The sequence below is a fragment of the Castor canadensis genome, chromosome 4, assembly GCF_047511655.1.
Source record: "Castor canadensis chromosome 4, mCasCan1.hap1v2, whole genome shotgun sequence".
Taxonomy (NCBI): domain Eukaryota; kingdom Metazoa; phylum Chordata; class Mammalia; order Rodentia; family Castoridae; genus Castor; species Castor canadensis.
Window position 1 is genome coordinate 174276448 of NC_133389.1, and position 12894 is coordinate 174289341.

The 12894-nt window shown below is 42.2% G+C and overlaps 1 protein-coding gene and 1 pseudogene across 7 annotated transcripts in view; one reads left to right on the top strand and one right to left on the bottom strand.

Annotated features, from left to right (window-relative positions):
- Positions 1–2703: 2703 nt before the first annotated feature.
- Positions 2704–12894, top strand: part of Agfg1 (ArfGAP with FG repeats 1) — a 69709-nt gene continuing 59518 nt past the window's right edge. For 3 of the 7 annotated variants that reach the window (XM_020179938.2, XM_020179940.2, XM_074071896.1), the window contains exon 1: positions 2706–2926. In XM_020179938.2, the coding sequence (XP_020035527.1) occupies positions 2760–2926 (167 nt within the window). In that variant the 5' untranslated portion in view covers positions 2706–2759. Of the gene's footprint in view, positions 2927–12894 lie in introns of all 7 variants that reach the window. The other 4 variants (XM_074071894.1, XM_074071895.1, XM_074071893.1 and 1 more) reach the window with 3 other exon arrangements.
- On the bottom strand, positions 10328–11306 carry LOC109696753 (glyceraldehyde-3-phosphate dehydrogenase-like; annotated as a pseudogene).

Consider the following 12894-nt stretch of genomic DNA (forward strand, 5'->3'; position numbering starts at 1 on the left):
CTGGGACAGGAGGAGGGGAGGGGTAAGGAGAGGGGAGAGAAGAGAGAGAGAGAGAGGGGTGGTGAAAGGGGAACTCACAGCAAAAGAGATTTTATGAGACATATTATCAAATTGTAATTGTGAGGTATAGATTCAATCAAAACGTAAAACTAAAAACTATTGATGTTATCACTAACTTCAAGAATGGTGGGAATTTGATGATTTTTAGGAAACATTCTTCATTTTTTAAGTGTGCTAATGGTACTGTGGCTTAAGGCTAAAAAAGAGAAGTGTTAAAGTGATACAAACTGAAATATTTGTAGATAGATGGTATAACAGCTACAATTTGCTTCAAAGAAATGAGGCCGATGAGGGATGAGTCAGGGTATTGATAAAGCAAGATTAGGCATGAGCTGACAATTGTTGAAGGTGCACCATGGGCTCACAGTAGTTTGCTATTTTCCAGAAAAGAAAAAGTTAAAAAATCTACTGCTCAGTCATTCTCTCTCTCTTTTTAACTTTTGTTTTGTTTGTTTTTTCTAAACCAGGGTTTGAACTCAAGTCTTCATGCTTGCAAAGCAGATGCTCTCTGCTTGAGCCACACCTCAAGTCTGTTTTGCTCTGATATTTTGGAGATGCAATCTTTGAACTGTTTGCCCAGGCTGGCCTAGAACTTCCACCCTCTCCATCTCAGCTAGGATTACAGATGTGAGCCACCATGCCTAGCTTGTCCCTCTCTTTTAACATTAAAAGTACCATTACTAGTAGTGAGACATCAATGGGAAATCTCTCTGGGCCAATTCATAATTCATCCAGTTGTTTCATGGGATATGTGGAGGTAGGCTTGGCAACTAGGATTCTCCTTTTGAATATTTCCAACTCCAGAGTAATTTTGCAACTCCAGCTCTCTGGGCCTCTCTGTACTCCTGTGAGAGATGGTTTCTCACATCCTACTGGCAGTTGATACTTTTTTTTTTTTTTCTTTTCTTTTTTTGGTAGAAATGGGGTTTGAACTCAGGGCATCACCTGCTAGGCATGTGCTCTATTGCTTAAGCCATGCCTCCAGCACTTCTTATTCCAGTTATTTGGAGATAGGGTCTGGCTTTTCGCTCAAGCCATAGTGGACTGAGATTCTCTTATTTTATGCTTCCTGCAGTTGTGTCATCCTGCTAGGATGACAGAGCACAACACTGTGCCCAGATATCGGTTGAGATATTGGTTGTTCACTTTTTGCCTGGTTGGCCTAGAACCTTGAACCTCCCAATCTTAGTCTCCTGTGTAGTTTGGGATGACAGGCATGCACCACTGTGCCGAATCTCTTGAACTATTTGATGGGCTGGACTCAAAACATGATCCTCCCATGAGCCATGGGCCTCCAGCTTGGCACTTGACTCTTGCAGTTTGACTGGGTTGGAATTCCAGCTTCCCCACATGAATACTCACTTGAGTAAATTTACTTACTCCCCTGCACTTTGTCCTCTTAATCACGCTTATCTCAAAGGGCTGTTGTGAAGATCAGATGAGCTATTTCATGCATTCATTTCACACACACTTAGCAGTCACCCTCCAGCTATGAGAAGAGTATGTATGGGTGGGGCAGTGAAGAAAATACAGGGGCCAGGTTCTTTGGATCCTAAAGGGAGGGCCCAGACCACACAATATACACTAAATAAGATGCAGCATTTCAGATCGCTGGTACTATGAAGAAAATACAATACAGCAATTTGGCAGAGAGCTACTACCAGCATGGGGAGCTGCCACATTACGGAGGCTGATGTGGGATAGTCTCACTGAGGTGACAGCTGGGCCTTGCCTCCTGTGATTAACAGGAAGTCAGTCACCTGCCATGAATGGTCTGCCCTTCTGTGTGCAGCAGTGGTTTTCACGCCCTTTAGCTCTCTTGACATTTGGCAATATCTGCGGATTTTGTCTTCTCCACGACTACTGGGGAGAGAATTGTTCGAGCATCTGGTAGTAGAGGCCAGAAATGCTGCCCAGTACCCTACAGTGCACAGGACAGCCTCCACACTAAAAAATTAACTGGACCAAAATGTCAACAGTGCTGAGCTCAAGAAACCGTGACATAGTGAGAACAGCAAAGGCAGAGGAGTCAGAAAGGAGCTTGCTGTGTCTGGAGAACAAACACAAATCCAGTGTGGTTGAGTGAGTGCGGATGAAGTGGAAGAGGTAGACAGGGCTGGACGACAGAGCGCTTTTTAGAGTACAGTGAGGAATTTGGAATTATCCCCCAAATGGTGGGAAGCCCTTGTTGAGTTTTAAGTAGGGGAAAAAGATAACCCATGTGAAGCGCTTAGGTCACACAGGAGCTCAATAAATACTGTCAATTATTATCACTATTGTGTACCTCCCCACTCTACCCAGCTCTGATCCACGTCCCAGCGTGGCCGCAGTGACTCCTCCCGGCCAGCAGGGGGCGCGGGCCGACACTTGGCCACCGGCCGTCCGGGGCGGGCCTCCTCTTGCCGTCCCCGTTCCTCGTCTTCCCCCCACCCTCACAAGAAGTCGAGAAGGTGGTGGCGGCCGCGGCGGTTGTCCCACCGGGCCGGTTGGTGTGACCCGTCACCGCGCGCTCCGCAGCGTCCGTGCCGCGTCCAGCCCAGTCGAGCGGAGGGGCGCCGCAGCGGTCAGAGCCCCGCACGGGCGGCGCGCGCTGACGGAGGGCGGCGACCGCGGCCAGGGCGGCCCGTGGGACCGCGGGGCCCCGGCGCAGCGCCGCCCGGCTCCCGGCCCTGCCGGCCTCCTCCCACGGCGCTGCGGCCATGGCGGCCAGCGCGAAGCGGAAGCAAGAGGAGAAGCACCTGAAGATGCTGCGGGACATGACCGGCCTCCCGCACAACCGCAAGTGCTTCGACTGCGACCAGCGCGGCCCCACCTACGTGAACATGACGGTCGGCTCTTTCGTCTGTACCTCCTGCTCCGGCAGCCTGTGAGTGCGGGGCTGCGGGCGGGCCGTTCGCGGGCGTCGGGGCAGCGCGGCGGGCAGGGGCGCCGCCCGGGCCGGGGGATGGCGGTTGGGGGGCGCCGGCTCGGGGCTGGGCGGGGCGAGGGATGCGCTTTCGGTTTTCCTGCCGGGCCGGCGAGGGTCCAGCCTCTGGGCCGCCTGAGTGGGTGCCGCGTGGGCGGGGCTGGGGTCAGCGAGGGGGCGTCGGGGCCGAGCATCCCCGCTTCCCGCCGAGTCGCCTCCCTGCGTCCTGCGCTGCGGGGCGTCAGCCCGCTGGGGCTGGGGGGGGGGCCATGCGGGTCTTTTGTGTCCCCGCCTCTTGGCGGTTCCGAGCTCCGCACCTGCCCGGGTGGGGGTGGGGTGTGATGGGGTGGGGGGAGGGGGCAGGGACGCGGGGCTCAGGCTTCTTTTTTCCGGGTGACTGGGAGAGAGCTGGCACTTAGGGATAGGATTGCAGCGGCTTTGATGAGTGTGGACGGCGGAGGGAGATGTGAGCCCCAAGGGAAAAGGTCCCTAGGCTCTTTGCGGGAAGGGGAGGTCCAGAAGCAGATAGGGGGTTTATAGGGTCCAAGAGTCTTGAAGAGTTTGGGGAAAGTTTTAATGAAAATAAGGTGTCGGTGAGGAGTTGTGTGGTCCTAAAATACGGTGGCGGCGGCATCTGTGAGACTTTTGGGGATCCACACCCGAGTGTCCTGGCTGTACGCAGAGGTGGGGAGACAGAAGCGCTGTGTCAGAACCACGGAGATTGTCGTCTTTAATTCCTCAGAGGGTTTGTGTTTGTTCTTTGCCTCATCAAGGTTTATTTTGATGAGGTTTTTGTTGCTGTGAAATTTCATGTGGGAAGTTTGGAACTGCTGATGAGAACTACTAATTATCTTGGATTCCTCAGTAGATTATTAACGAAGTGGAAGTTACGGAGTAGTCTTACAAATCTTTGGAAGATTAAAATACATAATAAATCCGAAAAGCGGATTTCTTAAAGGTCGGAAAATGCAGACGTGTCCAGTAGTGTGCCATTTGTTTTCTTTTGCTTCGGGCGAAGACGCGGTCTTAGTATTACATTTTTAAAAGTGCCTTCTGGATTTTATGTGACGCCTTAAGGTGTGCTGATACAGAGTTCTTACTCTTTTTAGCACTTGCCTTCTAATGGGGGAGGTGGTGAGGCATAAGTAAATAAATAAGAAAAGTGTCGTGGTAAGTACTGTGCTGAACGTTAAAGTAGTGTGATAGGAGAGTCCCCGAGGTTATTTTCACGTTGTGTAGTCAGGGAAACAGAGAAGTTGCCAGAGCTGGGTGGTATCTAGGAGATAGTCTGCTTCATGCTTTCCATTTGTAAATGAAGGAAAGCTGGGAATCAGTGACTTAATGTCGGGCAGGTTTGGTTCTAAAAGTAATCTAATAGTCAAATTTATTTAAAGCATATTTGACTTTTAATACAAGCTCAAGAAGTATGTCCTGCTTTTACTAAATGCGAGGTCTTTTGATGCCTTTAAAGTATTTGGTTTGATAAAATGTATGTATGTGTATATACAAGCATCACACACATATTTACTGTTCTAAGTTTGTGACATTTCTGTGTTGCCCTCTATAAGTAGAGAAAGTATTTCCCTTGCAGGAAATTCGTAGTAGAAAGGAAATACTCCATATTTCATCCTAAATCCCATGCTTTAAGAACATTCTATATAAAGGATATCTCAGAATAGTATTTTTTTATTTTAATGGGATTTAGTCTGTAATAACTAGGACTTTATTTTTCTATTCATTAGTCCACATACATTTATTGTTCATTTGGTCTTGTGTCATGCGCTGGGGGGCATGGCAGTTACCTGGATCCTACTATGCTTATGAAGTTTGCATCTACCTGTACACAATAGTTACAACACATTGTCAGATTTCCTTTTTATGAGTGTGCTATCCATGAAATATATAAGGCTTCACAGAGGAGTTGATGCCTGTGTAAGACCTTCAAAGCCAAGTTCCACATCACAGGCAGCTTCATGTAGTTGAAAGACCACCTACTTTTAAGCTAGGGAACCTGATTTTGAATTTTGGCTACAAGTACTAGCTATGTGACATTGAGGATGCCACTCAGTACTTTGAATTTTCTCATATGGGAAATCCTGAGAATAAACTTTGCTTGTGCATTTGGTTGTAGATTTGTTTTCGGTATAATCACACCATGCCTGATACATAATAGGTGCCCAGTAGATGAGAAATGTTATTGGGGGGGCATTCCATGAGTAAGGGAACCATAAGTGAAAACACTGGAATGAGAAACACCCTAATGAAATCTGTCAGCTTGGAGTTTTTGGCTATTACCTGAAATCTGACTCAAATTGGTTTAAAAAAAATGAAGGGAATTTATTGAGTAACTTAAAGTGAGACTATTTTCCTCATCCAAAGACAATTACCCCAGTTCCTGGGGCCACATACTGCCTTAATTATATCATTGGTCCAATATTTTCAGAAGTTCTACACTTTGATTAGCTAGTGATGTGGCTACCTTGAACTGCTGTCCTTACCTGGACACGTGTGCTAATGTGACTATTGGTACAAAGATCCCCAGATAGAGCTGCCAGATGAGAAATCTCAAGGTTTTTGGGAAGGGAGCAGTGGATTCTGAAAGTGCAACCTTAGAATGTCTGCTGCAGAATATTGAAGAGGCAGTAGCTCTTGAGGATTTTTATCTTTGAAAACAATTAATGTCAGAAAATAATGGAGGATAAAATTACCCTTGAGTTTAATAATAATGGTTATGTATTTGCTATGTAGATGCCTTGGTATAGTTGAAGACATAATCTTAAAGTCAGATTTTGACACTGCCACTGGTTTCATGGCTTAGGGCATGGTAGTAAGTGAGACCACCATGTGCTGATTGGTTTGGATCCATCTCCTTGGCTTCAGTTTTTATATTTATGATAATATGTATGTCAGTGTTGTTAAGAGGAATGAATGACACATGTGCTATATTTATTGAACACATATTTGAGAACATAGCTAAGAGATGGAGGTACAAATATTAAATAAAGCATTTAACGGCTGTTCCTTATTTACCTAGAAAACATTGGTATACAATCAGTGGTATCTATTATTATGAATTCTTAATTTTAGGGTAGTCACATACCTTTTGTCATTAGTTTAGCAAAATTTTGTTTAAATAAATTAAATCAGCACCTTATTGCTAGTACTGATTGTCCTGTATGCTTAAGTCATGCTCAGAGTATATAACTGGATTCAGATTGTGAAACTTTGAAATAGACTTTAGATTTAGATACAGTTAAATTACTTGTTCTTACTGGTTTGTTGTCTTTTGTGTTCTATTTGTAGAATAGTTAAAATTGATGTGCAGGTGCTTGAATCATTTAAATTATAGCAACCAAAAACTGCTGTCATTGGACTAGGAATGGAGCTCAGTGGTACAGTGCTTGCCTCGTATGCAGGAGGCCTTGGGTTCATTCCCCAGCATTGAAAAAATAAATGCTTTATTGATTAAAAACTTGTAGTTAACGACTGATTTGATGAAGCTAATTGTTTTGTGGAGACTATAAACATTAGTGTAATTGGTAAGTAATATAAGATTGCCTCATTTAAAAAATAATTCATACAAGTAAAATAAAAAATAACCTTTGAGAAAAAGTTTTGAGCTTTTTTTGAGACAGCATCTCACGATGTAGACTAGGCTAGCCTTGAATTTGTTATCCTCTTTGCTCAGCCTCTCAAATGCTGGGATTACATGTGTGCACCAGAATACCTGGCCAGTTTGCCATTCTTAAGGCCAGCTGTTTTTTTTTTTTTTTTTTGGTGACCAGTACATTTAAACTTGCAATTTCATAGGTGGAAAGTGGAAATTGTAGCCAGTTAGCAATTTATTCTCTATTAATTTTGGGGGAGGCATTTTGACTCTTTAATTGTGAAACTTTACTTGAAAAATCCTAATTGTTTTTTTCTTTTGGTGGTACTGGGGTTTGAACTGAGGGCTTTGCATTTGCTAGGCAGGTACTCTACCACTCAAGTCACGCACTCACTCAGCCGTTTTTACTTTGATTATTTTTGAGTTAGGGTCTCATATTTTTGAAGAGGAAGGTTCTGTTTTCTGCCCACAACTTTAAATTATAAAATTAGCACATCCTCTCAGTGCTTTGCCTGACAACCTGTTTGATGTTGGGACCCAGAACTAAGGTTGGATTCCACTATTAAAGAATATATACTTTCTGTGGACTACTGTAAATTGTTGTGGATTCTTTATTTTGGAGATCGAGATGGCAGGACAGGTAGTTTATGAATATGTCATACATTTTGTTTCATAGTTGTCATATTTTTTATTAAGGATCTTCTTAGCTCCCAGATGTGTGCTTGTGTCTGAATTTTGTTTAGATTGCTGCTGTGCATTCCAGATGCAGAAGTAATATGGTACTGGCTATTCCAGTAGCACTTCTTTTGCATTTGGCATATTCACACTACCATGTGCATGAACTCTGTCCTCCCATTTGTGCTTTAAGCAGTAATTGGAATGGCAGGCGTGCACCACCATACCCATCTTTTTCTGTTTTGATTGGGTCTTGTGGATCTTTGTGCCAAGGCTGGCCTTGATTCTCAAGAACCACATGTTTGGGATTATAGGCACATGCCATCACACCCAGCTATTTTGGTTGAGATGGGGTTCTTGCAAACTATTTGCCAGTGCTGGCCTTGAATCATAACCCTTCCTCTATCTGCCTGCTGAGTAGCTAGGATTGCTACTCAGTAGCCTGGATTTACCAGGCCAATCAACTTTTGATCAGTGTAAAACACAAGGGAGAGTGGCCTTGTAGCTGAGAATGTTCAATGTATAGCTGTAGGTTTTTCAGAGGGAAGGAGAAACATGGATTCATTCTGCAGAAGATCTTCTGTACTGGAAAGACGCTTCGCTGTTCAGCGTGTGGTGACATCATTTGACTTCATTTTTTGATTTTTTGTTTTTTTAACACAAGGTAGTTGTGAACACTTTGGCCCACAGTTTCAGAGCAGAGTAGATAAAGTTCAGTTTATCTAGATTACATTTGTATTAAAAATTTTAGTATTAGTAAATTGGATTCTATAAAAATAATTAAAACATTGTTTAAGGAATTTGCTGACCTCTGGTCTCAATTTTAAAACCATTGCCTCTTTAGAAACCTCTGCATCTTTTCCAGTATCATTCTTTGGAAAACAAGCATATTTACTAAACTGATGTTTTTAGTCTTCTTTTTTTCTGCCACATACATTATGTTCACATTTATGAAACTTTTAGGGAGCTCTTCAGGACTAGTCAATACTCCTCCAATTTTTACCCAGTCAATTATGGATTTTCCATTTCAAATAGTTAAAGTAACAATTATCTAGAGTAACACAATTTGTATTCTTCTTATGTGTGTATAAAAAGGTAAATCATTTATCAGTTTGAGTACTTTCATTAGTAGAAAGTTCTTTATGATATAATTTACAACCTCACACATGAGAGCCGTTACCATAGAGACACCTCATTGATCGTGATTAATATGAGATTCGTTAATTTTACAGTGCGGACAGGAAACTTATTTGAATAGTTTGAAATACCAGAAATGGTACTTTTTTCAAGGACTTCTGAGTAAGGTATTAATCTTTTTAATGGCTGCCATAAATGTTTTCTAAAGAAAGGGAGGTCACAACTGCACTTTGGTTTTATTATGGTTGCTTATTTGAAGCAGTACATTAACCAACTGAAGCATGCTCCAAGGAGTGTGATCACAAAGGTAAATAAAGCAGATTTGAAACTGAGAGGAACTTTTGCAGGAACCAGAATTGCTGTTAGCTTAAAGAAGAAAAGATTGAGGGGGGTGGGCTGCCAGAACTGTACATATGATCACTCATTATCTGTGGGCCTGTCCTTGAAAGAGGTAATAGATTTATTTGTATTCTCCAGGGGGAGATAAAACAGTATTAGAGAAGTTACAGAGAAACATATGTTTCAAAAAGGAAGGGGAATTTTCCTTGTAATTCTCAGATTCTAAAAATTATTTTTTTTTCCATTTTATGTTAAATTTTGTAAACTTTTTGATGGGGAAAAGTATGAAAATTAGTAGAACTTAATGTGGGAAAATGTGAAAACTTATGCTCATTTTTCTTCTGAAACTTTTATCTCAATGAATCTTGGTATCTCTAGCTTGGAACAGTTGTCTTCCAAAGATATTTCCTTAAATAGATTGCTAATGTAATAAAGAAGCTTGATTTTTTTGAAACTTCAGAAAGTTCCCAAGTTTTGTAGAAATGTTTTTTTCATCAGTTAAAGGAAGCAGTCTATATGTGCCAGTTAAACTTAATTTTGAAGAACAAAAGTTTATTGTTAGCTTTTTGTCTTTAATTCAATTTTAGTTTTTATTAAAAGAATGCCTATACACAATTTTAAAAACCAAAGGCTATGATAAACAGTATTCACCTATTCTCTTCCCCAATTTCTCATAACCACAGAAACTGATTTTTGAATTCTTGGCTCTTCTTCCATATTTACCATATTGTTTCTACCATAATATAGCTATTATTTTGAATTTTCAGTTTGGGCTCTTACCTATTGACTTATTTACTGTAGAAGGAAGAAGATAAGGATTTAGCCTTAACATTCTTCCCACCCTCTTGACCTGTACAGGCTTTCTTCTGTTTAGTTGTCTTCATTTGTTTTGCTTCCTATGCATGTATCATTAATATATTTCTATACAAATTATCCCTGGCTGAAGTATAAATTTTATCAGGTACTTTTTTGTTTTTTTGGATAAATCATTTCTGGATAGCTGTAATCTTTTGCTGGAAATGCTGCTTTCTAGGCCTCCAGGCAGCTGTAGGGCTCTTCTACCTTGATTCTGGGAATTCCCTTCAGCCCTTGACTCTCTTTCCTGGATCCCCCACATATCCAGTAGCCTCCAGATTGAAGGTTAGTGGGAGGTCATTTTTGTGAGTTAAATGACTGAAAATGTCTTATTCAGTCCTCATTTTTCACAGTTAATCCTTTATATTCACAAAGATGAAATTACTCTATTGTAACTTTTAAGGCATTGGTTAGTTGTTAAATCTTCAGTGTTGCTGTTGAGAAGTCTCTTATTCCTATTACTGATTCTTTGTGACCCATTGTTTTTCTCCTTTGGGATTTTTTATGATCTTAATCTCTGTTTTTCTGAACCTCATTTTTTTTGGCTGAGTGTAGAGAACTTTACTGATGTTACTGATGGAAGTAGGGCTCTAATCTCCTCCTCTTCTTTAGGGGGTCTGGGATGGAAGCAGTGTGGAAGGAAGATTCTCAGTGTGTTGGGGGACTCAGTGAGGGTAGATTCTCCCCGGCAGCTGAGGGCCTCTCTCTTCCTCTATAAATTGTTGCTGGGGTGGATGGTCCAGGGGCTCTTACTCCTTAGAGGCCATGTTGACCATAAGGTCCACCACTCTGTTGTTGTAGCCAAATTTGTTGTCATACCAGGAAATGAGCTTGACAAAGTGATCATTGAGGGCAATGTCAGCCCCAGAATCAAAGGTGAAAGAGTGGAAGTTGCTGTTGAAATCGCAGGAGACAACCTGGTCCTCAGTGTAGCCCAGGATGCCTTTTGGGGGGGACTTCTGATGCCTGATGTCATCATATTTGGTTGCTTTCTCCAGGCGGCAAGTCAGATCCACCACTGATAATGTTGGGGGTCTATACATGGAAGGCCATGCCAGTGAGCTTCCCATTTAGTTCCCGGATGACCTTGCCCACATCCTTGGCAGTGCCAATGGAGGCAGGGATGATGTTTTGGGCAGCCCTATGGCCATCGTGCCACAGTTTACCAGAGAGACTGTCCTCAGTCTTCTGAGTGGCAGTGATGGCATGGACTGTGATCTTGAGTCCTTCTGTGATACCAAAGTTGTCATTGGATGACCTTGGCGGGGGGGAGGGGGGAAGCTAAGCAGTTGTGCAGGATGCGTTGCTGGTGATCTTCAGGGAGCTGTCATATTTCTCATGGTTCACACCCATCACAAACATGGGGGCATCAGCAGAAGGGGCAGAGGTTATGACTCTTGGCTTCACCCTTCAAGTGAACCCTATCCTTCTCTATGGTACTGAAGACACCAGTGGAGTCCACAACGTACTCAACACCAACATCATCCGATAGGATGTTGGCGGAATGTTGCTCCTGGAAGATGGAGATGGCTGTCCCATTGATGACAAGTTTCCTGTTGTCGGTCTTCACTATGCTGTTGAACTTGTCATGGGTGGAATCATACTGGATCATGTAGACCATGTAGTTGAGCTCAATGAATGGGTCATTGATGGTGACAGTATCTAAGAGTTGAAAGCATGCCTGGTGACCAGGTGCCCAATTTGGCCAAATCCGTTCACTCTGACCTTCACTTTGTGTCTCAGGGATGCGGCTGGCACTGCATAAGAAGCGACTGTCGAACAGGGAGGAGCAGAGAGCCTGAACCTTGTATTGAAATACTTGGGTATATGTCTTGTCTCCAGTGTGATAGGCTTTTAAAAAAAAATTTTTTTTGGCACTTGGATTGGGAGTTTTTTTTTTTTTTTTTAACTTCAGAATTACTAGCTTTAATTTCTTTGGGATATTAAAAAAACCCTGGTTTCTACTTTCCTGGGAGCCAAGTTGAGGGAGGTAACTGGGAGGCAGAATCTTACTCAGTTTTTTAGCATGGTATCTATCATCAGTCTTCTGCTATGCTTGTGTCTAGAGTCTCTTTTGTATAACTTTCCTTCAGACTCTGTGTAGGGCTGTTTATGCTTGTGTCTAGAGTCTCTTTTGTATAACTTTCCTTCAGACTCTGTGTAGGGCTGTTGAGGTGCTGGGAGTTCCAGTGATTTTTGAGGCAGTATCTTGCTACATGTAGCCCAGGCTTGCCTCAAATTCACTATCCTCCTGCCTTACTTTTCAAGTGCTGGGATTACAAGTGTGTACCACCATACCAGGTTTACTATTTCTTTCTCCCACCATCCAATTCTTTCAGTTAATCTGTTCACAACTCACATGGTAGTAATCAGCTTCCATTTGACTTCTATTCTGCTGAAGCTTGTGTTCTGGCTTTCTCTACAAAGTCAGTTACTGCTGGTAACTGACACAGAGACATGGGGACTCACCATGTTGTCTAGGCTGATCTTGAAATCCTGGACTCAAGTGATTCTCCTGTCTCAGCAGAGAGATTGGACCTATTGGCCCGTAACACCGCGCCAGGCTTGGCATATTTTTATCTTCCAGATTTTCTTATTAGAAAATTATAGTGTACTTTCAAGTTCCTTCCTTGTTTTCTGTTCTGTCTCTTGTGAGTTAATACCTTTTTACTCTTTTCTGTCCTTTCAATAGGGGTTAGGACATAGTAAAGACATTTTTGGGGTTTATTCACCACTGTTAACTAGAATGCTTTAATTTATTTAAATCATTACTTAAGTTTTATTTTTTAGATGCTGACCCCTAAGTATATTGTACTGACCTGATAGTGCAGTATTTGTGGCTTTCCAAAAAACCCACATAACTGTAGGGTTTATATCATTTTTATATATACATACTTTTATATGTGTGCAGTTTTTAAGTTGGGCTCTGGATAGATGAGTATTATGGACAGTCCAGTACATACATTATCTTGGTACCAGTAGTTTGTAGAACCTTGGTAAACCACTAAGGACATCTTCTATCTTTTTAGACTTAAATGTGTAATCTTTTTACTATGGAATATGTAATTTTTTTTAGTAAATAACTAGAATTGGGATCTAAATATCAAATTAGCTTTATTATTTTCTGGTAGTAGTATTAGCAATGACATAAATTTCTATAACTAATTACAATGTTTTAACCAATTTTTCCCCCCAGCAGGAGAAAAATAATTAACAAAACCAAACTTTTTTTATTCATCCCAAACAGATTGTTATTTGAATTGAACAAATGGCCACTTGCAAGACTGTTAGAGGCATAGTTAAGGGCAGCATGCTG